The sequence below is a fragment of the Tenrec ecaudatus genome, chromosome 2, assembly GCF_050624435.1.
Source record: "Tenrec ecaudatus isolate mTenEca1 chromosome 2, mTenEca1.hap1, whole genome shotgun sequence".
Lineage (NCBI taxonomy): Eukaryota > Metazoa > Chordata > Mammalia > Afrosoricida > Tenrecidae > Tenrec > Tenrec ecaudatus.
Window position 1 is genome coordinate 12713329 of NC_134531.1, and position 24731 is coordinate 12738059.

The following is a 24731-nucleotide window of genomic DNA, read 5'->3' on the forward strand; positions in this document are numbered from 1 at the left end:
ATGATGCCCTTCTCCAGTGGTTGGTTTCTCCTGGGAACATGTCCAAAGCCCCCGTCCTAGAATTTCTGCCATTTCTCTAAGGACCTAGCTTATCTCATTGAGCATGGTCCTCCAGACCGAGAGCTAGATGCTAGGTGCTTGTTCGTACTAGGGTGTCATCACTTCCAGAGGCCTTCCTGATACCAGAGTGAGGACTAAATAGGCAAAGATTGACCCATGTGTAGTGCATACCATACTCAAACCCAAACTCACTGCCATTGAGTCGATGCTGACTCATAGCTACCTGATAGGGCAGAATAGAACTGTTCTGTTGGGTTTCAGAGACTGTAACTATTAGTTACGTAACTATTAGTTACGATCTTTCTCCCATGTACCCGCTGGTGGTTTTGAACTGCTGACCTTGCAGATTGTAGTCCAGTTCATAATCACCAATTCGTAGTCACCAGGGTTCCCTTGTGTATTTACGCATATCTGTAAATATTCCTGTGTGTCCTTCGGTATGTCTATTAGTGATAAGTATGGGTTCTTGCTGACGCACCCACCTCTCCTCCACAGCTGGCCCTCCACTTACTTGACTGTCCATTTCCAGCATGCATGTCTATTCTGAAATCACCATCTCGTTATTTTCCTTCCCTCATTTTCGGTCGCCTCCTCCCCCTCAGCCCTCGGTCCTCTCACCTCTCATGTCTGAAGTGCATCGCTGGGGATTGTTCAAATACAGGAGATAACCCCAACTCATTCACTGCCACGGAGTCGCTGCCAACTCACTGCAGCGAGCCTGTAGCACTGGGTAGAACTGCCCCAGGTAGTCAGTCTAGCAGATTAGAACTCTTTCGAATGACTAGTAAAAGGTGCTGCCTTCCTGCCCCTGAGAGGCTGGTGGTTTCGAATTGCTAACCTTAGAGTCAGCAGCCCAATGCGTAATCACTCAGGCACAAGAGCTCCTTCTTCCATAAAGCTGGTTGTCTCCGGTCCCGCCCTGATTTTTTCTGGTCTCCCAGCCCTCTCGTCACCAGTCGCGATTCCCGCAGTTTTGGCAACGTGGGTGAGGGTGGAGGAGCTGCGGCCCGAGGTCCGGGAGCCAGTAGACACTTGGGACTCAGACCAGGAGCCTGCTCACCCGCTTCCCCCGCAGCAATCTGGATATAAAATCCTCTGGGACTGGCCCAGGTCACCAGCTTTCAGGTGCTCCCGGGTGACTGGGCCCGCGGGTGGGAAAGGATGCTGCTGCTGAAGCTCCTTGCAAGGCGCGAGGTGCGGGCGCCCGGCTCTTCCCCGGGTCGGACCCAGCCGGCCGTCGCTTCCCGGGGCAGGCGCTGCGCGGGTGGCGCTGAGCGGCCCAGCCCAGCGCGCCGCAGGCCCCGCCCCCGCCCCGCCCCTCCGGCCGGCCCCGCCCCCTGCCGAGCGCGCTCGGGCCCTGGCCGAGGCTGGCCGGAAACTGCCGAAGCCCCTCTTTTCTCCTTCCTCCCCTTTCCCTGCGCTCCCTTTCCTTTCACCGGGTTCCCTCGGCCGTGATTTCCCCCTCCCCCTCCTTCCTTCCCCATTGAAACCAAGATGGAGGCTCGCGGCTGCCGCCGGCGCCCGTGATCCCGAGCTCCGCCGCCCGGTCCCCGCCTGCGACTGCGCGCCCGGGGCGGCCGAGGCCCGACAGGGCGCCCCCGCCCCGCGGCTGGCCGCGGCTCCCGGGCGGAGCCCTAGTCTATGTGGGCGCGCTCCCCGGGCCGAGCCGCCGCCGCCGCCGCCGCCGCCGCCCCGGGGCTCTGCGTCCGCGCACCGGGCGCGGGCAGCTGGGTGCTGGGCGCCGCCAGGCCGGGCGCGGAGCGGGCGGCGCGCGGCTCTAGGGGCGCGGGGCCGAGCCGGGTGCGGCCGCGGGCGCCGCCGCAGCCATGAGCGGCAGCAGCGGCGGCGCTGCCGCCCCCGCCGCGTCCTCGGGCCCCGCGGCGGCGGCCAGCGCCGCGGGATCGGGCTGCGGGGGCGGCGCGGGCGAGGCGACCGAGGAGGCGGCCAAGGACCTGGCCGACATCGCGGCCTTCTTCCGATCCGGTGAGTGCAGCTGCGCCGGCGCCCCTCGGCCGTGCACCCCGGGCGGCCGCCCCGGTGCCAGCGCACACCGCCCTCTCAGCCGGGGCCACCGCGCTCCGCGGCGAGGGCGCCGGCCCTTTGTTTCTTCCGAGGGAGGCCGGGACCCGGGCGCTGTGCGGGGTGCCGGGCCGGGCACGCGGGCTCTGGGCTCGGCAGCCACTGCCCTGCCCTTGCTCTTCCGCGGGACTCAGGTGTGGCTGGGGCTCTGCGCTCGGTCCCGTGTCGGTCGCCTCCCGGCCTCGGTCTACACATCCGAGAAACGGGGTGGCCATGACTGTGCGGCCCAAGGTGGGAGACGGTGCCTGAGCTATTGTTTCTGGGTGGTTAGGAGAGACCCTGGGGGGTGGCTCCGGGCGGTGCGGAGGTGGGGACAGTGCCAGGTGGCCCCGCGTGCTCTCCGGCGAGGCGGGGGTGGCCCGGGGAGGTGCGGCTGGCCCGAGGGAGGGGCAGGAGGCACGCGGGGCGGGGGGGCGTGACGGGGCGGCCCTGGCCCCCGCGCAGCGCCTCCCCCGCTGCCCGGCCCAGATCCCGTGCGCGCCGGGTCCGCGTCCCCGCGGCCAGTTGGTGGAGCTGGAGGCGGCCACCTCGGAGCTGCAGTCCCGGCGGTCACCATCGAGGTGGCCGGCCTTTTGGGATGCAGAATTTGCGCTGGAGAGCCCGCGAGGACGAGCTAGGCGGACCAGGTCCGGGGCGGGGCTGGGGGGGGTAGGGCGTCGGTGGGGGGGTGTGAACGTGGGAGGAATGGGGTGCTGGAGGCAGCAGTCTCAAGGATGCCGCCTGGCAAGAGGAGCAAAGCTCTGCGTGTCCAGGTGGCCTTGTTAATTTCAGGCCCCCAGATCCGGTGAGGTCAGCGCGGTAATCCGGGTCACCGGGAGCAGTTTGCGGCGGGAGGGCGATGGCAGAACTTCTCCGCGCCCTCAGATCTCTGGTTAAGCCCTGTCTTTCTCCGTTTGTTCTGTTCGGTGTCAGGCGGGTTATTTTCGACTCATTTTAACAGAGTGGTTGTGGCTGGCGGTGACATACGCCGATTTTACGGTGTCAGCTTGGGGTTAATATTCTCCCTGCCCAACCCCCCTCCCTGGGTGAGGTCCCTGCAGACAGCAGGAGGTCTCTTGAACCCGAACTCTAGTAAATGCAAGCCTTTTTTTTTTTTTTGCGCATCTAACCTCACAGAGTACCCTGCCTTACCTCTGGGTCGCCTTTCCTACATGCCCTGCAGCTAAAGTCTAGCCTGCCTTCTTTCTCTCTCCCACCTGTCATGGAATAATAGATTCCGTGCAGAAGGCAGCTCTTCCTGCTTAGAGGCTCTGATCCCTGGAGATGGAATGTGCTGTGCTTGTGAGAGCAGACATGTGCAGAGGGGTGGAATCCCACAGCCTTTGGTCACTGGAGCCCGGAGGTATCAGGTTAGGCAGGAACCCTCTCCAGACACTACATCCCAGTGGCTCTCAACCCATGGTTTGTCCTCTGTTCTGGGCCCTGTTCATGGCCGGTCACTGAGCAGAACCAGGTGGCTCGTGCCTTTTCCACCGCCCTGCCAAATGATGTCGACACACTTGTAATTTAGGTACTTGATTTGGAAAATCCAGAGCGAGGGCGGATTTGAAGTAGGCAGTGGTGCCTAGGGGGAGGCCAGGGCCTCCTTTTTTGAAAGCACTTTTCTGTCCTTTGGGCCACTCCAGAGCCCTGACCTAGATCCTGACACCAGCATCTAGGGCGGTGATGTGTATTTGAGGGGCCACAGGGCCCCTGTGTGTGGTTGGAGTTCTTGAGACTCTGGTCAGTCAGGACAGCAGGAGGGCCTTGGGCTGGGACCCCTACCTGCTTCTGGCTGGTGGCAGCTTTGCTGCCTCAGGAGACCTGAACATCGTTGGAACCAGCCTTTCTCTCCTGAGATGCAGACAGTGGGAAAAGACGCTCTCTGTCCAGGGTGGGAATGGTTTCTCCCCTGGATGCTTTTGAACATTGTACTTAGATGGGCACCCTGACTCAAAAGACATTCTCTAGGCTATGGTTCATTTCCCTACATTTTTGTGGGTGCCTTGTCTTCTTTCTTTCAAATACATTCAACTTCCTCTTTGTTGCCAAAGTGGAGAACTGGTACCACAGTGAGTGGGAGAAAGGAGGAGGGAGATCTAGCTTAGAAGAACTTTTAAGCAATTATAGACCAGTCAACCGAACCCATTGCCTGTCAGGAGTCTCATTCACAGTCATGCTGCAGGCCAGGGTAGAGTACCCCAGAGGGTCTCCAAAGCTGAAGTCCTTATGGAAGCAGGAGCCTCCGCCTTTCTCCTGCGGAGGAGCTGATGATTTCCCTTCACATATTTCTCTGACTGTGGCCAAGCGCTTAACCACTGCTGCCCCCACCAAGTCTCTGAAAGCCGCCAAGCGGTTCACACCTAGCAAGGGCTGGGGCATGGCTCCTCATCACTGGGCACTTAAGCTGCCAGGGTTTGGAGAGAGGTTGTCTGGGAGGTGGTTCTCCACTCACACCTCTGCATGGTTCAGGCAGCACCTTGCTCAGGGTCTCCCCTCCAGGCTGGCATTTCATTCTCCACGTAGGTCCTGGGCACAGGGGCCTCCTTTTCACGGGGGCATCCTGGCCTCCCTCCTGCAGCCCAGGCCTGGAGCAGCCAGGCCAATGAATGTTAAGTCAGATACAGCTGAGATGGAGGGTATGTGAACCAGGACCTTCAAGCCTCGTGTGATTCAATCCGCTTGAGTCCAGCACAAAACAGAGAGAGCCGATGTCCAGGAAAAAGCAAAAACAAACCTCACACACAAAAAACATCCTGAATTGATCTAGTCCCAATTTAGTTTTGGATGATCTCTCTCTCTCTCTCTCTCTCTCTCAGTAGATGAGAAAGTCCGGGTCTAAGGGAGGTTGAGCGACTTGCGAGAAGGGGACTCTGGTCCAGGGGGAGCCTTGAGGTGGGGTCAGGTCGGGAGCTGGCCCCCCACTGGGATCTTTTCAGTCTGCCTGTCAGGGCCAGGACTTTGCTTACATTAGTTCTCAACCCCACGGGGACCAATCATTTTTATTGCCAATCTATTTTGGGGCTCTGTTCTTGTGGCAATAAATCATTCTCTCAGAACGCTCTATTTAACCTTGTGTGTGTGTGTGTGTGTGTGTGTGAGTGAGAGAGAGAGAGAGAGAGAGAGAGAGAGAGAGAGAGAGACACTCTACGTGTGGGTGCTTACATAAATGCAGTATTTTTAACCTGCTGGCATGGTCCAGCCTGGCTTGAAGTGACGGGCGAATACAGGCTTGTGATGGGGTTCAGTCATCTCCTGGGCTCCTGCATTGGAGGGGAAGCCAGGCTGTGTCTTGGGGAGCAGGTGCCGCCTGCCTTTCCATGTTTGCTCTGCTGGTTTGCTCATGTTTATGCGTGTCACCCCCTGCAAGGAGCGCTGGTGGCGAGATGGGTTAAACACCGGAAGGCCAACCAGCAGGGCAGCCATTCAAGCCCACCAGCTGCTCCTCAGGGAAAGATGTGGCAGCCCGCTTCTGTAAAGATACACAGCCCGGGAAACTTGATGGAGTGACTCCTCCCCTGTGGGCTCCCTGAGTGGGGATGGACTCCATGGTGGTGGGTCAGCCGTGGCTTCCTAACGTGCCATGTGGCCCCTACCTGGTTATATCCAGGAGCTTGGCCGCCTTGGTCCTTGCGAACCTGTCATAATAATTACGACGTGTGCAGAGGAGGGGCTGGTTGCCCTTGGTGTTCCGAAAAGGGCAGGGGTGAGGCGAGGAAAACAATTTGTGGAAGATTTTGGTGCTACCTCTTTAGGTGGCGAGCCAAGGCCGCGTTGCGAGGTAGGTGTGGGGCTGCTAAGGGCGAAGCTTTTAAAGAGCTTTTACGTCTTGAAAACCCACGGGCAGTTCTCCTCTGTCTTGTAGGGTCACCGTGAGTCAGATGAGACTTGATGGCAGTGTGTCTTTCGGTGGCACCTCGAGGTTCCGGTTTAGAAGACAGCCAGGAGCGAGCTGATCTTAATCTGATAAAGCAACGTTCAGGAACTCGGAGCCGAGCCGTGGCTTAATCATGGAGGGCGGCTTCTCATGGAGCCCTTGTGAACGGGCTTACGTGTGGACTGTTATTGTTCCCCCTTGCCGTGTGAACCACGCAGCGTCCCAGTGGGGGCTAAAATGAGTTTGTCGACCCGCTTCCGTGATTAACCAAGAGTTAGCCAGTGGTTCTGTCCACAGTGCAGCCCGCGCTCCCCATATGCCGTGGGATTCATACTGAAGGCGGGTAGTCAGGGGGCTATTGTCCACCTTTCCAGTGCGGACTGCACATTGGGGAGCGTTTCTGAAGGAGCCAGAGGTGGGTGCTCTCTGCTCTTGATTCTGAAGCTTATTCCCTGGGCGCCTCTGTTGAGAAGGTAATGCTCTAGCTCATTTCTTTGGCAGAATTCCAGAGAAAAGTGAGATTCTTGAATCCTTAGCCATACCTGATGGCCTTGAGAAGTTGCTTATGTCAGTGGGGGTGGGCTGTTGTTTCCCCGTAAGAAGCAACAACAACGCCCCCCCCCCCCAGTTCCATAGTGAGTTGTTGGGTTGTTTTAAATTTCTGTAAGTGCACTATTCACACGGACTCTGGCACCCTCCTCCGGAGTGCAATGGGCAGGAAAGGAAGGAGCGGCCACTCTGGCCCCACCTCTGGGGTCTTCCTCTCCCATGGTGGCGGGAGCAGACTTGGGGGAGCTCGCTGTTTGCCTTGGGCCACCCTGTTTATAAGCTGCTGGGCTGCAGCCATCAGGGTCTCCCCATGGGAGCTCGGACCGGGCACCGAGACTGTGTGTCCAGCCCACTTTCTGTGGATGACTGTCTAGCAGGGCGATGGAGAGGGGATGAGCATGTAAGGAGAGGCTGGGGGCCCTGGGATTGAGGAATTATGGCTGGTGGATCACTCCCAGCAAGTCCTGTGTGCTGTTCTCAACAGAGGGGGCAGGAACAAGCAGGAGTCTGGAAGTACAGGTTGGGCAGAGGTGGTCACTTCTGGTCCCGGGCCCCTGGGCTCTTTCCTCCTTGGACCTGGGCTCCCCCAGCCCCCAAACCCAAAACCAACAACCAAGCTCACTGCATCAAGTCGACATCGACTCATAACGACCTGATAGGACAGGGTAGACCTACCTTTCCGGGAGTAGAAAGCTCCAGCTTACTCCCGCCCACTGAGCAGCTGTTGGTTTCGAACTGCTGACCTTGCAGATCGCAGCCAACTCATCACCACTCCCCTTTGCAGCGCCAAGTTGCCCCTAAGCCTGAGCCCCCTGCCTGCACCACCTCGCCTCACTTTGTGGAAACTCAGCCATCTTGAGATGTCGCACTAGGATTTCCGGTGTCACCTCCCGCTTGCTGAAGTGAACCAGCTTTATCTGCAGTCACTCCTGTTGGTGGGAAGTCTAGCTCTGGAGCTTAATGACTCGCAGAGAGAGACCCCAAGTGCCCAACCGGGCTGTCGAGGCTCTCACCTTCTCTGCCACCTTTTCCTCCTGTGGAGTAGGAGCAGCTGGGCGGTTTGAACGGCTGACCTTTCCAATAGCAGTGGAGTGCTTGAACCACTGGGCCACTTAGAGTCCGGTGTTTAATGGCTGTTGTCCTTAGATGTCATTCCTTAGTGACCACATAGCGTTCAGCAGAGCGACCCACCGGGCGCTGCGCCATGCCCACCATCATGTTTGAGTGAGCCACTGCAAAAAGCACTTCATTTTATCTCTCACTCACAATGGTGGTGCTGCCTTCATTTCCACCTTCTTTCCCCCTTTCCAGGTGAGGGCACTCCTGGAAGCCCAAATTATGAAGCCCTCTGGGGAGGCATTTATGCAGAGGAGAGAGAAGAGGAGAGGGGAGACAGAGACACAGACACACAGAGTGAGGAGCGAGAGAGAGGGAGAGCCAAGCAGGCTTCCAGCGTAGGCAGAGGGAGGTGAGCGGGAGAAGGGTGCAGGTCCTGAGGAGGCTGAGGCTTGTTGGCGAGCCCTGGGCACCCTTTCTAGTGCCAGGCGAGTTGTGGAAAGGGCAAAAGCTCCTCTTGAAGGCCACAGGACTCCAGGCTGAGGTTCCTGGCTGTTTTAATGAGCCACATGCCTCCTCTTGTCGGCTTGGGAGGGTTAGGACTCGTCTGTTGACCAGACCTTGTGCTGGGAGTGCCACCTGAGTTGAGCTTCTTCCAGAAAGACACACGTTTAACCAAAGGCTTGGCTAACCAGGCTTGTCTGAGTCAGTTAGCCTCCTTTTCTGGTGGCATGTGGCTATTATGTCCCGGGCAGAGGTGACCGCCCACAGGATTCTCTCTAGCACGTGTGTCGCAGCACGTGGCAGCCGGTCTGTCCTGGCAGCCCCTTGAACATCCCCGGGCGACCCTCCACTGCCCCCTTGGTCCCCGCATAGACGTGTGCTTGGTTTGCTTGGGGCACTTCACTGCGTTTTGTTGGTGGTGTTGGCAGTAAAAGCAAAGCTAATCCCAAACAAAAAACTCACTCAAAACACTCTACTCAGAGTAGAAATGCCCCAGTGGGTTTCTGAGATGATAGGCCTTCACGGGAGTAGACAGGCTCATCTTTCTCTGGGAGAGTGCCTGGTGGCATGCTGACCGGGGGGTTTCCAGCCCGACTAGTAACTTGCAATGTCACCAGGGCTCCTGAGTGAATAAACAGACTGCGATGTATCCATTCAGTGAAGACAGGCAGTTGCAACAGGCTACATGCTATGTGACGTTCCTTGGAAGTCACACCAGGAGTGACAGAGTAGACCTGGGTGCCAGGAATTACAGGAGCAGGAAGGTGGGACTACACAGGGGCAGTATAGGGGCGGGGGGGTTACTGGAACTGTTCTTTGTTCTGGTGGTGGTGGGTTCTGGGGGGGACAGGCATAAACATTAATAGAACTGTACACACACACACACATACCCTTCAAGAACTAAAAAAAAAACAAAGTAATTTTAGTGTATGTTAATGGAAAATAAGATTAAAAATTCATAAAACTGTACACACTCCCCCCACCCAGAGCAAAAAACAAAGTAATTTTACTATATGTCAATAGGAAAAATAGGTTAAGAATCTCTGGGCATTAAATGGAGAGAAACCACATATTACAAATCGGAGAAAGAAGCAGTGTACATAGTAAGTGCAGGGAGCTTCCTCACATCACTAAGAAAAGATCGTCCAGTCGGAAAATAGGCAGACAGACAGCTCACAGGAGTACACAGGGCCTGTAAGATATTCACATATTCAGCCTCACAGTCATTAGGGAGGCCTCCCCTGCTAGGCTACTAATCCACGAAGTCAGCAGTTCGAAACCACCAGCTGCTCTAAGGAAGAAAGATGAGGCTTTTACCATAAAGAGTTATAGCCTCAGGAAATCCACAGGGGCAGTTCTGTCCTGAGAAAGATGAGGCTTTCTGCTTGCCTAAAGATGATAAACTCAGAAACCCACGTGGCTCCGTCCTAGCAGGTTGCTGTGAGTTGCAGTTGACCTTGGCAGTGAATTGAGTGAATTTTTTTGCGGGGCAGCCAGGGAGCCTGACAGTGCCGTAGGTTAAGCACTGGACTGCTAACCATGCAGTTTATGATTAAAATCGTTTTATCAGCCGGCCCAAGAGAGAAAGGTGAGGCTGGATGTTCCTGTAAGGACTGAGTCGTGGAAACCCTCTGGGGCCTTTATACTCTGTCCTGCAGGGTCGAGATGAGTCTGAGTTGACTCCACGGAGGTGGGTTGGCTGAGACCAAGGGGATGTCAACAGGGTCACTGAGGTGCTGCCTGAGGCAGAAACAACTACAGTGATACCTCGATGGTCGGGCTCAGTTCATCACACGTGTGCACACAAACACCGAAACACCCGGGAACGGAACCTGCTTTCCCCATGAGAAACAACGGCAAACCAAGTGATTGGTTCTGAGACCGAAAAAGTGACCATTAATAGCCTCACCTTCAGCCTCCTCGAGAGCCTGATCACTGTCCGGGCGATCGCCATGACATTGGTTCTGATTCATCCAACTTCCCAGTCGCGCTGCAGCCTGGTCTATGGCCTGGGGTCTTTGTTTCATGGTTAACAGCTTCACACCTTTCGCTACATTAGCCACTTTAGTCACCCCCTCCCCCGGCCCCCCAAAATGTTGATTATGTCGACTTCCCCACATTGTCTTCAGCCACTCAGTCAGTCAGTGGTGACCGCGTTACGGTCTCACAGTGATCTCTTTAACTCTATCGTGGCTCTCGCCGTTTCCCTCTGGGCTTTCCTGCTGGTGACCTGTAGCTGTCTTTGTAGCCACGGGGACAATACTCGACTCAAACCAAACCCAACCAAAGACGGATGTTGCGATGCTCTACCTGTTGCCTGAGCGTGAAGCAATGTGTGACTCAGGCTGTAACAGGTCTGTTCAAGTTGGAGTTTGGGGTCGACTGCCGACCGGCGTGACAAACACCGAGGCGACTTCTGCTGAACTTGGCTCTCTGAGCAGTGAAACGCTGGAGCGTGGAGCTAGCTCTTCAGCAGCGAGTCTCCCTGTGCTGACAGGGTGCTTCCCCAGCGGCTCAGCTCTTGGCAGTGCACCCGAAGGTGGTCCTCTGCCACCTCTAGTGTCTCATCCCCAGAAGCGGACAGCCAATTCCTTCTCTCCACTCTCGGGGCTTTGCCGGAAGCGCTGCTGAAACCTCTTCGCCTTGGGCAACCCTGCTGGCATGTGCCATACCATGCCATAGCTCCTAGCCTCGCGGCAACACACAGCTACCACATGATGGCAGACGGATGAGTTGTGCTCAGGCTGAGTTTCCTGTAAGTTCTAGGATTTGTCTAGGGAAATCGTGGAGCTAGCTACAGATCCCTTCCCGGAAAACTGTCAGGCGGCGTGGACCCCGAGTGGGGCCGACTTGAAATGCAGACCGTGCCCAGATCTGGACCCTCGGCATCGTGGCTGCCCTGATTCTTAGACCCCTGGGGTTTTGTCTCCGCCCACTTCTGGGGGTGCTGGGTGGGGGGCAGGTGGCCCGTGGAGAGCAGCCTGCAGTGCGCTGGAGGAATTTGCAGGCTACATTTTGTTTGCGGCGGCATGTTCCTACATGAATGAATGATGTGAGGCTAGCGGCCTTCTGGGCTTGAGGGCTTCACACATATAACCGAGCAACCCCCTCTCCACCCCCCCGCTGCTTTTTGTGGTATTGAGGATTCATGGATGAGATTCTAAAGTGAGTTCCCTGATTTATTGCTCATAAAATAAAGCAATCTTTGGACCTGAGAAAAATAGAGTTCCAATGAAGAAGTATAATCCTTGAATGCGTTTAAGATGGATTTCTTCTTTTTTTATTAAATACTTTTATTGGGGCTCTTACATGTCTTATCACAATCCATACTAAGATGGATTTCTTGGTGTGCTTTTTTCCCTTAATGTTCTCTCCTCTCCCATTCTCTCTCTGTGTGTGCATACGTGTATATGTGCCTTGGAAAAGTCATAAGACTCACCGCTTTGGAATTGTGGTTTCAATGCAGAAATAAATGATGATGTCAGAGAAACATACACAAGCTCATGTTTCCCAGTACGTGTTTAGGGACACACAGACCTGTCTCCTCGGGGCTGTATGCTTAGTTGTAATGGAGAGTGGCTGGTGGGCTCTAACCTCTGACCTTTAGACCAGCAGCCAAGCACCTTGACCTCTCCCCGACAAGGCTCCCTTCCCCTGGATCTAGCCGGCATTGTCCTCCAGGGCTTTGAACTGATTCCTTCTAGATTTCGTAACCCTTGGGTAGACTTTGCATTTCCATCTCAGTTCTAGAGATCCAGACTACCATTGACCCTTGTCCCCAGGTGGTTCTTAAGCAGATTCTCAGAAGAGGGTCCAAGGGTCTGAAACCAAAGGAACTGGTTCAAAACCCGGTTTTAACCCTGTTCTCTGGGCCCTAAAATTGGGGCCTCTTTCTCTCACCCGATGAACACGGAGGTTCCTGCTTTTCACCTGAACACCTGAGACGCACGCAGCTTTTCCCCTGGGCCTGTGGGGTGGCAGAGTGGAGCTGGCCCCCACGCGTTTGGCCCCAGAGGAAACCTGGTTGGAGGGGCTGGGAGGTTGGGGTGCGGGGCGGGAGAGGCGGGTCCAGAGGGGATTCCTTCAGCCTGTTGCTATGTATGACACATTCTGACCGGCCACCAGGGTTTCCTTCCCAGCTCCTCTTTTAGGAAAGGCACTGGGAAAGTGGTTAAGGAGGGGCCAAACGGCTGTTAAACTTCTTTTTTAGGCTGAATTTACAAGGTGGGTGTGGTGAGGCCTAGCCATCTTGAGCTATTGCGTTGTTGTTAAAGTGCCCTTGCTGCTGCTGCTTGGTGTTGAGTCTGTCTGACTCACGGCCACCCTGCGCACCACAGATGGAAGCAGTGCCGGGCCCTGCGCCAGCCTGATGACGGCGGCTCTGCAGACACTGTCGCAATCAGCCTTGTCGAAGGCCTTCCTCTTTTTGACGGCCCCTCCACTTTACCAAGCATGATGCCCTTCCCCAGGGGCTGGTCTCCTGACAACAGGTCCAAAGTACATGGGTTGAAGTCTTGCCATCCTTGCCTCCAAGGAGCACTCTGGCTGGGTTTCCTAGTTTGTTGCCTCTGCATGCATGGTACTTTTATAGACGCGCTGCCACAGAGTCGTGCGAACGCAGAGCAGCCCTGCGGGACAGAGGAGAGCTACCCCGCTGGGTTTCCGAGACTGGGTTTTGAGCCTTACAGCTATTGGCTGTTTTTTCTTGAGTTTCTTGTTGCAGCCCCTATGCCAATCCATTTCATTGAGTCTCTACCCTCACCCCCCACCCCCCCACCACTTTGCCAAGCCTGAGGCCCTCCAAGGAATATTCAGGGAGAGCCCCTCATTTCTGGGCTGGTTTTCACGCAAATGAGCGAGTCAGAAACTCAGCTCACAGGCGTGGAGTCAATTGTGACTCATAACAACCACATAGGATGGAGTAGGACTGCCCCTCTGGGTTTCCGAGAGAGCAGAAAGCCTCCTCTTTCCTATGGAGTGGCTGGTGGGTTTGGACCGCTGGCCTTGTACTTACAAGCCCAAAGCGCACCCGACGACGCCACCAGTGCTTGAGAAACAGAAGTGTGGGCTGCTTCTGCTGCCATAGCGTTTCAGCTCCCAAGCCCTAGATATTGGCCTTTGGGGCCTGTGACTTCCCCTCGCTCCTCTCTGGGCTCCCACACACCAGCAGCGTGCATTTTCTGGGGTGCTTGCTTTGGCGAGTACAGACAGGACCTCTCAGTACCACTTGTGCACTGGTAAGACTTTCTCTTTTTTCTCTGTGTGTCTGCAGCGTCATGTTTACCTCGGAACTTTAGTGTTTCAATTAGACGATTGAAGTGCTGGCCTCTTGACGGCTCCGTGAGCTGTATTGTACTCTAAATATTTACAGGTTTTTATTCCCTCCTGGTTTGCGCAAGGAGTTAGAAAAAGTTTCAGGCTCTTTCCTTTTCTTTTCAACCTTGTGTTCTGAACAGAACCCTCGAGAGGAGCGAATAGGATTGGTTGTTGTTGCACGCGAGCTCATGGGCGGCCTCTGACACGCCGCGAGGAGGGAGCGCGCTCTGAGTTTTCTGTGAGCAGAGGTGGTACAAAGCTCAGTCCACAGCAGTTGAGTTGCATGATGATTTTGCTGTATTGGTTTTGGCTGGCTGGTTCATGCCTTCCCTGTTGACTGATGGAAAGTCGGGCGATGGCTTACTTTTGATAAGCCAGGCCTCATGCGCAAAGAAGCCAGAACTCAAGTTTCTCAACTTGTACTTTTCCAACATGCCTGCTTTAGCATTCTCTTTCTGCGTGTGTGCGCACACGTGTGTGTGCACGCGTGTGTGCGCATGTGTGTGCATACATATCCGCACGCGAGGGGGCTTCAAAGTTTGTAGAAAAACTCCATTTTCTTTTCATTCCATTTTTTCATGAACTTTTTGATAGCGCATCATACAGAGGAATGTATACAGATCTTCTCCGCGTGTGTGAATATGTACCCTCTGTATGTATATGTGCATGTGGGTCTATAGATGGCGTGTGTATATGCGTATGCACATATACATACACAGGGGACATAAGGGATCCGCTCCATGTAGGTAAGTTCTCTCTGGGGGCATGGCCACCACCCCTCAACACTTGCCTGCCTCTTGTGTTTTTTCTAACCTCAAGGACACCCTTCTTGCCTGATGATCACAAACAAGTAGTGGACTTGGGTCAGCCAGACAATGAATTTGGACCCCGTATGATACTCTGGTACAGTGTTACAGTCTCGGAAACCGACTGGGGCAGTTGTACCTTGTTCTGGAGGGTCTATGAGTTGGCATCGATTTGATGACAGTGAGTAGTATGGCCGTTTTGGCTGCACTTTTTGGGGGGTGGGGTGGGGTGGGGGGTCATGGTGTCTAGTAGCCTGTGCTGCATTTAGCTGCCATTCTCGTTGGCATTCTCTGAGAGGCCCCTCTCTCTGGTCACCTTGACATCTATGGAGAATCCAGACCCACTTCCTGCGTTCTGCAGACCCAGGCACTCCTCCGAGGAGCATGGTCCTGAGAAGCTGTCATCTGGGCATCGAGGGTGCTCCCTGCTACATAGCTGTCACTGCTTCCGTAACGTCTCAGTGGACAGAGCCAGGGAGTGTGTGTGTGTACACGTAGTTGTGTGTGTACCTGCCTGATGGACACATATGTTGACACTCAGTACACCCACCTGTATGTCTGCAACTTTCTCTTTAATGGGAACCAAGCACTTGTTCGCACATCTGCACATCTTCAGTTTCCCTCTAACATCACCTGCGCTCATTTCCTTTTCCCTCTTTCCCTTGGTCTGTGATTCCTGGCTCTGGCAGTGAAAAACATGGATCCTCATCCTTGATATTCCTATCTTTTTTTTTTAAAGATAATCTTATTGGGGGTCTCATAACACTCATACATACATTGTATCAAGCATATTTGTGCATATGTTGCCATCATTAGTTTCTAAACTTTCTATTTGAGCCCTTGGTATCAGCTCCTCTTTTTGCCCTCCCTCCACTCACCCTTGTTAACCCTTGATAAATTATAAATTACTATTATTTTCATATCTTAAACCAACCACTGTCTCCCTTCCCCACGGTTTCTGTTGTTTGTCCCCTTGGGGGTGTGTGTGGTGTGGTTATGTGTCAATCATTGTGATTGGTTTCCCTTCCTCTTCTCATCCTCACCTTCCTCCTACCCACCTGGTGTGGATACTCCTATTTCTGTTGCTGAGGGTTTATCTGACCTGGGTTCCATGTGTTCTGAGTTCCGATTGGTACCTGTGCACATGCTCTGGTCTAGTCTGAAGTGAAAGGCATGACTGGGGTCATGATAGTGGGGGGTGAGGAAGCCTCAGGGAACCAGAGGAAGATTGTGTGTTTCATCGGTGCTATACTGCGCCCTGGTTGACTCAATCCTTCCTTGTGACCTTTCTGTGAGGGGATGTCCTATTGTCTACAGATGGGATTTTGGTCTCTGCTCTGACCCACCTCGTTTTCAACAATAGGTTTGTTTTGGGTCTTCTGATGCCTGTTACCTGATCCTATCGACAGCTCATGATCGCACAGGCTGGTGTGCTGCTTCCATGTGGACTTGTTGCTTCTCTGCTAGTTGGCCACTTGTTTAACTTCAAGCCTTTAAGACCCCAGACACTATATCTTTTGATAGCTGGGCACCATCTGCTTTCTTTACCACATTTGCTTGTGCACCTATTTTGTCTTCAGTGATTGTGTCGGGAGGGTGAGCATCACAGAATGCCAAGTTGTTAGAACAAAGTGTTCTCTACCTTATGTACATACTCCAATACCTCTATTTTTATGATTTAATGTATCTAAATATATACATATATATACTCTTATCTTTATACCTCTATCCATAGCTGTACTTCTTAAATCTTTCCTCTGTTTCCTTTTACCTTCCTCGTGCCCCACCATCACACTTGCCCTTCTGCCTCATAGTAATTCCTCTCAGCTAGATTGCTGTTGCTTCAACACCCCCAGGATCTATACGTCCTCCTTGTTGATTTTACTTCCCTAGTTGTTCCCCTGTCTATGGCGTTGTTTGCTCACCACTCCCTTCCCCCGCCTCCTCCTCCCCCCACATCCCTCCAGAGCCTTCGGTCCTGTTGCTTCTCCTGGCGCTTGCTTCCCATGCCTGTCTTATGTAGGTAAGCAAACCAACAACCACGGAGACAAAACAAAAAGAAAACAAAAGGTTGAATAAAAAGAGAGGGGAAAAAACTAACAAAGGAAACAAAAAAGTATACATAATTCCAGGTCTGTCCACTGACCTTTATGCCTATCTCCCCACTAGTCCTGGAGGATTCCGGGAGCTGCCCCTCCTAGCCTGAAGTCTATTTTGGGGGCTCCTCAGGGGCTTTGTGGCTTGGCTTTGCTCCCATTGCTGATCTGTTATGTTCTCTTTGTTGTCCCACTGTGGGGGTGGTCAGGCTGGACTCACTCCCCGCCGTGTGTCCCCAGTGTTGCCCTCTGTGTGGCGTGCTCCAGCGAGGGAGTATCATGTCTCGAGCCGTTGTCAGCCCTCCAGCCCTCCATGTGCCTTAGCAGCAACACGCAGGGATGTCGTCCTCAGGGCTTGTTGTGCTGATATGGGGTCTCGACCCTCATTCTCTCTTCTTCCTTCGTGGTTTGATTCCGCCTGGCTGTGGCTTAAGCCTTGGTCTGCGATCTGCATATTCGGCTCTTGAAACCACCAGCGGGTCTGAGGGAGAAGCACTGGAACTTCTACTTGGGTAAACAGCCTCGGAACCCCACAGGGGGTCGCTGAGTCAGCATTGACCAGATGGCAGTGGGTTTGGAGACTATGCAGCAGGGAGCCCTGGTGGGGTAGTGGGTTGCGTGTTGGGCTGGGCCAGCAGTTCAAAACTCCCAGTTGCTCTGTGTGAGAAAGATGAAGCTTTCTACCCACATAAAGACTTGCCAGTCCTGGAAACCCACAGGGCAGTTCTACCCTGCCCTGTAGGGTCTCTGTGAGTCAGAATAGACTTGCTGGTGGCAGGGAGTTTGCTGCTGCTTTGGCTGAAGCTTTGCAGAAGGTCGTTTCAGAATGCCAGCCCAGACCCCAGCTGCAGGCTGCGCCCCTCCCCCACACGTCAACAGCTCATGGTCAGCTTCTGCTCCCCAAGATTTGCTGCTGGTCTCCCATCCAAACAAAAGAGATGAAGAAATGCCCTGGAAGGGCCCCAGGACGAGTTTCAGGAAGTTTCTCCCCTCAGCTTGCTGCAGGTGTTGCTGGGAAATGCCCCTTGTCCTCTAGTCCATTCTGACCCAAAGTGACCCTGCCTGACAGAGGTTAATTGCTCCTTACGAAGCTGCTGAGGCCGTAAATTCCTCACGGGAGCAGCCGGCCTCACCTTACTCCTTCAGAGTGGTCAGTGTGTTTGAACTGCCGACTTGGTGGTTAGCAGCCGCCCCTTCAACGTGCTGCACCCCCAGAGCTACTTGTTGGAAAATAAGGAGTGGCCATAAACGACAAGGAGATAGATTTCGAATGTGACCGTTGTGAAGGTGACGCCTGAGGTGGGAAGAATGGTGTCTGATCATCATCCCCGTGTCTGAGCAGCCAGCGAGGGAGGAGAGCCAGGGAGAGTGGGTGACGGGCACCCTGCATGGCCGAGCCTGAAGGGCAGGAGGCCCTGGAGCCTGTGTCGTCTCCCAGCAGGAGGACCTGGCCAGCTAGCGTGGCTGGGCCTGGGGAGGGCCGGCAGAGGCCGAAGACAGGCAGTGCCGGGGACCCTGTGCATTCTACCAGCAGGAGGATGCTGGGTTCGTGTGTGGAGCTCATGAGTCACGTCTGCGTGGAGTGTGGCTTGCTGCTCTCCATTGACTAAACATTTCTTCCCAGAAGCCACCTGCAGCAGATTTACTCTTTGCTGTGCAGCTTTGCTGATTCTGCCTCGGTGTGGATTTCTGGGAAGTGTGTTCCGGTGACTCAGCCCCCCAAGTCATGGAATGGGGTGGGGGTGGGGGCTGGTGTAGATCGTGTGCTCCAGGCAGCTTGAATGGCTTTCCGTTTGTGGGTCAGCATTTTCCCTATGCAGAAAACACAGGTCCCTGGTTTGGGGGGACAGCCCCGGTTTCAAGTGTCCCTGTGTTTGTCCTTCCTGCCTATTAAGGGTTGGTGGTGGTGGGTGCCTCAGTTGATCCAACTCAGCGCAGCCTGGCGGGCAGAGCCGGGTGCCCCACAGCACTGCCTAGGCCGCCACCTCCGCGGGAGCAGCTTGCTATGCAGCGACTGATGCTCCCAACAGCCGACCTCCGCTTAGCGGCCACCTGGTTAACCATTGCTCTGCCGCTCTCCTTCCTTCTCTTCAGAGGGTTCTCTGGAAGTTTTGTACCTGTGCTTCTGAAAGCCCCTCCTGGAAGGAGGCTTTTTTCCTTTAAGCCAACCAGAAATTAAAGAGGGGGAGGCGTTTGATATGCAGACATTCTGAGGGGGAGGTAGTGCTCTGGGGTTAGATGGTGGTGGCCAGTGCACAGGGTTGACTCCGTGTGACAGGCCAGGTGGTGTGGATGTTGCTCTCCCAGACTGCGCTCCAGAACCAGGTGTGTTGGGGGGCGAGTGGCTGGTACGTGAGTTTCCCATGGAACTGGGCCGGGGTGGAAGGCAGGGGTACGTTTAAAACTGCAGCCCAGGTCTTCTTTGTAGCCGGGGGAGCAAGGGGTGGTGCCCGGGTGTGTTGGCGGCCACAGTGGGACTCTGGAGGCGAGCTGTGGCCGTTTGCTGAGGACGACACGCAGGCCCCATCACGGGGTTTTTGCCTCGCACCCATGAAGAGCGACACAGCACTTTACCCTCAGAGGGAAAGGAGCCGCCCCGGAAGAAAGAAGCATTCCCTAGGCCATAGACTCCATCCTCTTCTCATTCCGTTCATTCCATGGACTTTTTGAAGCCCTTCCTGGCCTTTCCCACTGACGGTGTGTGTGTGTGTGTGTGTGTGTGTGTGTGTGTGCATGTGTAGACACATAGACAGAGCGGTGTCGCTAACGGCGAGGTCAGCTGCTCTGCGGGAGAAAGACTGACAGCATGGACACCAGGGAGCAGCTCTGCCCTGTCCGGAGGGTCGCTGTGAGTCAGAGTGGCCTTGGCGGCAGCTTGTTTGTTTTTTATGGGGGGCGGGGCGCCATATGTGTACATAGAGAGCTCTGGTCGCCCAGTGGAGCCTGGCTGGTAAGCAAGAGACTGGGGTTGCAATCAGCCAGGGGCTGCACGGGGGGTGGTGGGGAGGCCTCATGCAAACGCTCCATAGCAGTTCCGCTCTGCTCCGCAGGCTCTCTTACTGTAAGTTGGACTCAGCTCGAAGACACAGCAACAGCATGTACACACACACGCACGCACGCACACACATGTGCACACATACACACGCACACAGAGCTGGGGTCCTGCCTGCTGGGTGGAGCCCTTGTGAAGAACCAGAGCTCTTGGGGAAAGGGGTGGCTCCTGGCAGCATCCTTCTGGGGGCGGAGACCCTCATTCTCTCGTATCCGGGGTCTGCGTCTTCTGAGGGCTGTGGGCACCGCTGTGCCCAAGTGCAGCGTAACAAAGACCTGGTCCAGGCGGTGCGAGGGGGACAAGGGGGCCGGCAGAGTCTCTGTCCGGGCCTCTTTGAAAGTGGTGCTGGGGTCTCATTTAGAAATGACAGCGGCGAGAGTCAGGGGGAGCGCAGTCCGCCTGATGACTTTGACCGCCAGGTGAGGACGCCCATTGGAGCCCATTGGAGCCGCCCTTCATAAGACAGAGCTGTCTGCCTCCGTCTCCTCGGCCACTGTCGAGACAGAACGTTTGTGGGAAATTCCAAGATGTCGCAGTTCCAGTTTCCCTCCAGCTTGTGGAAGCCCCGCACATGGGTGGCGGCCTTTGTCTCAGTGGCGAGGGTAGGGGGCGGGATTGATCACAGTGCTCACGTCCTGCTGCCGCTCCAAACTCCACGGGCCAGGCAGGCCCTTTTGTCACCACGGCTGCATGTGGGTCAGGGCTGGGATGGGTGTACCCGCCTTAGCAGGTGGCCTCCAGGGACACCCTCGGTCGCTTGTGCCCTGCCCATCTCTGCAGTCCTGGGTGCTGCCTTCTTACTGTCGCATGCTGTGCTGGTGAGCTTGTCCCCATGCCTTTGTGATGGGTTCCCACTTCCTGGTTGTCCTGCTGCCTCAGCTCAGTCCCTTCCGCCGGGCGCCTCTCTCTTGTGGCCCTTCGGTGCTTGCAGAGTGGTTTCTTCAGTCACCTGCTTCTGCTTGTCCTTCCTTTGTGACTGTGGGGACGGTTCAGGGCCGAGCGGAAGCGCACCACCCACCCGCCCGCTGTGATGTGTGCTCGGCCCGGTTCCTGGACCCCACAAGAGTCAGAATCACCCGGAAAGTGAGAGACAGACACAAACGAACAAACAAACCACAACCCAAACCGTAAAAGCGAACTCACGGCCTGCGCGAAGTCAATCTCGACCCGCAGCGACCCCGTGGGACGGGGGACACGTGCCCTGAGGCTCTGCGAGGCTGTCAGCCGTCACGGGGACAGAGGGCATCTTGGTTTCGTAGTTCAGGCATGGGACTCTGGCACCTGTGCTCATTCAGGTGCCCAGGTTGGTGCTGAGACCCCCGAGTTAGCGGGGGGGGGGGCACACAGGAGTTTCGGGGCACAGGGTCTTGCCAGCTTGTGTGAGGGGACACCACAGTGTGCAGGATCCTGTCATTCACCTTCTGGCGGGCGTGGCAATAGTGAGCGCTGTTCCCAAGTGTTGGGGACATCTTTGTGACAGAGCGGCCCCTCGCCTGGCTGCCTGCTCCCAGAACAGACTCAGGGGGTACACCTGCGGCCCTCCGCGCTCTCTTTTGAAGTCACCGGGTTGTCATGGAGATGCCGGGTGGTGCTGAGGCAGAAGAGGCGCAAGCTCATCGGAGCATCTCAGATGGCTTGTCAGTCAGTCAGCAAGCAGAGCCGGTCTCTGCCCCACTGATACTTGAGACCATTTGAAAACACCCCCCAGTTCTGACGTGTGTAAACGACCCTTCGTTCTGAGTGAAACTTGTGGCGGGTGCCTGGTACAGCCTCTCTGTGTACACGCTCTCTCTAGAGCGGTGGTTCTCAACCTCCTCCATGCCATTTCCTTTGTTGCTCCATAACGTCATTTTGTTACAGTTATGCATCGGGCGACCCCTGTGGAAGGGTCTTTCAACCCCCAAACGGGCCGTGACCCACAGGTTGAGAACCGCTGCTCTAGAGACTGGCCGTGGTGTCAGGTGGGGCAGTGCTTCAAGCCGTCGAGGTGTACACCTCTTTACCTGTTTGCAGAACTCAGCGGTAATGGGTTTCTTTTCTTACCTCCAGCCCTTGACTTACAGCCCTCCTGCCCCTTCATCTGTCCTTAGCACCAATTAGGGATGCGCGTTCAGGGTGGACTTGGTTAACCATGAAGACGCCGTCTGAGCGCCTCAGGAGAAGGGATATTTCAGGAATACATGGATTCAGGAAAGGTGCCTTATTGTCATCCACCAAATAATGAATGTTTTCTAGAGGAAGGGGGCCCTGGTGACACAGTGGATATAAACCTAATGCACTTTAAATCAGGAAATGATACTCCTATTCATGTTTTAATTTTTTTAATTACTAAAAATTACAGGAAGACGTTCATTTATTAATGTGCGGCTGTGACGTGTGTTAACGTGATGTTCAGGAATCAGGCTGTCCCTACCTTTTCATGAGCGTCACTCTTTCCTGTGTCTTTAAGCTTCCTAGTGGCCAGCTTTTAATTTTACCCCTCCTTGGGGCAGCTTCCCTATGACCCAGCAAAGGGACTTTAATTTAGGTCTGATAGCGACTTGCCAAAAGTCAGCCTCTCTGCCTCTGCTCTTCCCAAACTGAATCTCACCAGCCCAGAAGTAAGCTTTAAAATGGTCCCCAGACCTGTCACAGAAAGCTGTCACAGGTGCCTGCTGACTCTTCCCGGTGGAAGCATGCCTCTCCCTGTGTGTCTGCTCAGGAGGACGGGCAGCTGGCCTCCAGGGCGGTCGGCTCAACTGGAATGAGTGGATGGTGGCTCAGAGCCCAGGCCTATTAATTCAGCGAACACTGTCGCATCTGCTGATGACGCAGCGGGTAATCTTGGACTGCTCCCCGAAAGGTAGGCGATTGGGACACACAGCTGCTCTAGAGAGACGAGGCAGCGTGCTTCTGTAAGGATTTAGAGCCTGGGAAACCAGACCCTACCGGGCAGTTCTGTTCTGCCCTCCAGGGTCGCTGTGAGTCCGAATCAGTGGGTGTGGGTTTGGGCTTTGGTTTATTTACAAAATGGACTCTCTCTTTATTTTCAAATTCCTTCTTTTCTCTCCTCCGTTGAGGGAGCCCTAGTGGTATAGCCATTAAAGCGAGGCGCCTGCCTGCTAACCTAAAGGATGGCTCACGGGACGGAGATGGGGCAGCCTGCTCCTATCGCGGTGACAGCCTTGGAGACCTGGAGGGCAGCCAGGCAGCCCGACCCTGCCCCAGAGACTTCCCACAAGCCACAGTGGGCTCACAGCAGTGGGCTTGATGTATGGCTTTCCCCTTTCTCTTGCATTTCTCTGGTCTGTGCTCTCCGCACTGCCCCCTCCCCCCCCCAACCCCAGGTCAGTGCCAGGGGATGTAGCATGGCTCAGAATGCTGGAGGCTGTCAGCCAGTGTGGTCTTTCTCCGGGGGATTTAAGGAGAACCTGGAGTGAGCAGGAGGGTGGGTGCGGGAGTCTAGACTCTAGCACTGGCACCTGCAGGGGGAAAATGCTGCTCCAGAAGCCCCCACCCTAACCCTCTACCCTGCTCTAGCCTGAGGTCAGTCTTGAGTGTCCGGCCCTCCCTCCCTCCGCACCCCCCCCACCCCCCGCCTCTCCTTTGCTCCCTGGGCAGGCTCTCCTGACCCCGTGGTTCTCTATTTGCTCCCTGGTTTGACACCTAAGTCCTGCAGCTCTCATTTGTGTGTGTGTGTGTGTGTGTGTGTGTGTGTGAGATCTCTTCATCTAAAGCAGGGTACCTGCTTCCCTTGCAATTTGATTGGACTCCCAGTCTCCCCCAGTGAAAACCGAACTCTCCGAGTTGATCCTGGCTTGAGGCAACAACCCGCTATGGGATTTCAGAGACTATGTGTCGGAGCCCAAGGGAGCAGCCTGCGGCTCTGCCCGTGGGTTTGAACCGGCCACCTTGAGGTTAGCAGCACAGAACCTTGCCTGCAGTGCCACCAGGGCATCTTCAGAGACTCCTCCCCAGCACTTGAATCATTTCTCCTGGGTCCTTTTACCAGGGGGCCTCAGGAAAGTTCTCGGAGAAATGGAACGACAAAATAATGAAGTTAATTCCACGAACCTCTTGGAAGTCTCCCTTGGATTTCCCAAGCGTGCGCCCTCTTAGGGGTGGCATTCAAGTCTCACTCAGATTTGCCACCCCAGGGCCTGACATGGAGGCCTCTTTCTGTTCATGCTTTCGGGAATGGGGGGAGGGATGATGGTTGCCTGGTGGGCAGCGAGCATTCCCTTCCTGTGTCAGCGGCAGTGGCCCAGGAGTTTTTGTGGTGTGCCATCCCCCACGATAGATGCATGAGAAGGTGAGGGAGAGGAGGTGGAGGTAGGCCACGCTCGCTCCCTCGCCTGGGCATGTTTGTTGGTGGCCACGGGTGAGGAGAAGGGTCAGTGGGGTAGCCCTTCCTCCCACTTTGGCTTTGTCCTATGGTGGGACTGCTAGATCCTTCTATTTAGCATGAAGTGAAAAAGCACTTCTTTCTTGAAGATATTTGATGACAGCAAAAATTTAAAACTGGACTTTAAAAAATCATTTTATTGGGGGCTTGTACAATTCTTATCACAATCCATACCTACATCCATTGTGTCAAGAACATATGTACATTTGTTGCCATCATCATTCTTAAAACATTTGCCTTCTACTTGAGCCCTTAATATCTGCTGCTCATTTTCCCCCTCCCTCCCCACTCCCCACTACCTCATGAACCCTTCATCATTCATAAATTATTATTATTTTGTCATATGTTACACTGTCTGCCGTCTCCCCCCGCCCTCTTCTCTGCTGTCCCTCCCCCAGGGAGGAGGCTGTATGTAGATTCCTGTAATCAGGTCCCCCTTTCCACCCTACATTCTCTCCACCCTCCAGGCATCACCACTCTCATCACTGGTCCTGGAGAAGTCATCTGTCCTGGATTCCCTGTGTTTCCAGTTGCAATCTGTTCCAATGTACATAAACTGGACTTTCTTTCTAAGTAAGTTTTCCTATTCTGGTAGTGGTTGCCTTTAGAGATCAATATTTCCAGAATGGGTCCCTCTGCCTCACCAGACTTCCTGGGGGATCCACCGGCTTGCACACACAGAGGGGCCACACACCTGGTGTGTGGGAGGGTGATTCTCCACAGATGAACCCCCACTGGCCTCGGAGGCCCTCCCTGGAGGCATCTGTCATCAGTAAGTTTCGCACGTGAGCCGAGTCCCGTCAGTTTGCCCTTGCCCGGATGTCACTGTGCTAGCGGCGGTGGGCAGCACCGCACGGATCACAGCTGTTAGCACACCGTGGCAGCGCGTTACAGCCGCGGTGACTCCCGCACAGAGCAGCACTGCCCACGGGGCTTCCTAGGCTGGGACACTGCCAGCTCTTTCTTCTGTGCA

The 24731-nt window shown here is 55.0% G+C and overlaps 1 protein-coding gene across 5 annotated transcripts in view; it reads left to right on the forward strand.

The window, feature by feature from the left end:
• Positions 1–1068: 1068 nt before the first annotated feature.
• Positions 1069–24731, forward strand: part of TRIO (trio Rho guanine nucleotide exchange factor) — a 309165-nt gene continuing 285502 nt past the window's right edge. For 3 of the 5 annotated variants that reach the window (XM_075540867.1, XM_075540868.1, XM_075540871.1), the window contains exon 1: positions 1860–2043. In XM_075540867.1, the coding sequence (XP_075396982.1) occupies positions 1887–2043 (157 nt within the window). In that variant the 5' untranslated portion in view covers positions 1860–1886. Of the gene's footprint in view, positions 1186–1859; positions 2044–2639; positions 2766–24731 lie in introns of those variants that run through there. The other 2 variants (XM_075540870.1, XM_075540869.1) reach the window with 2 other exon arrangements.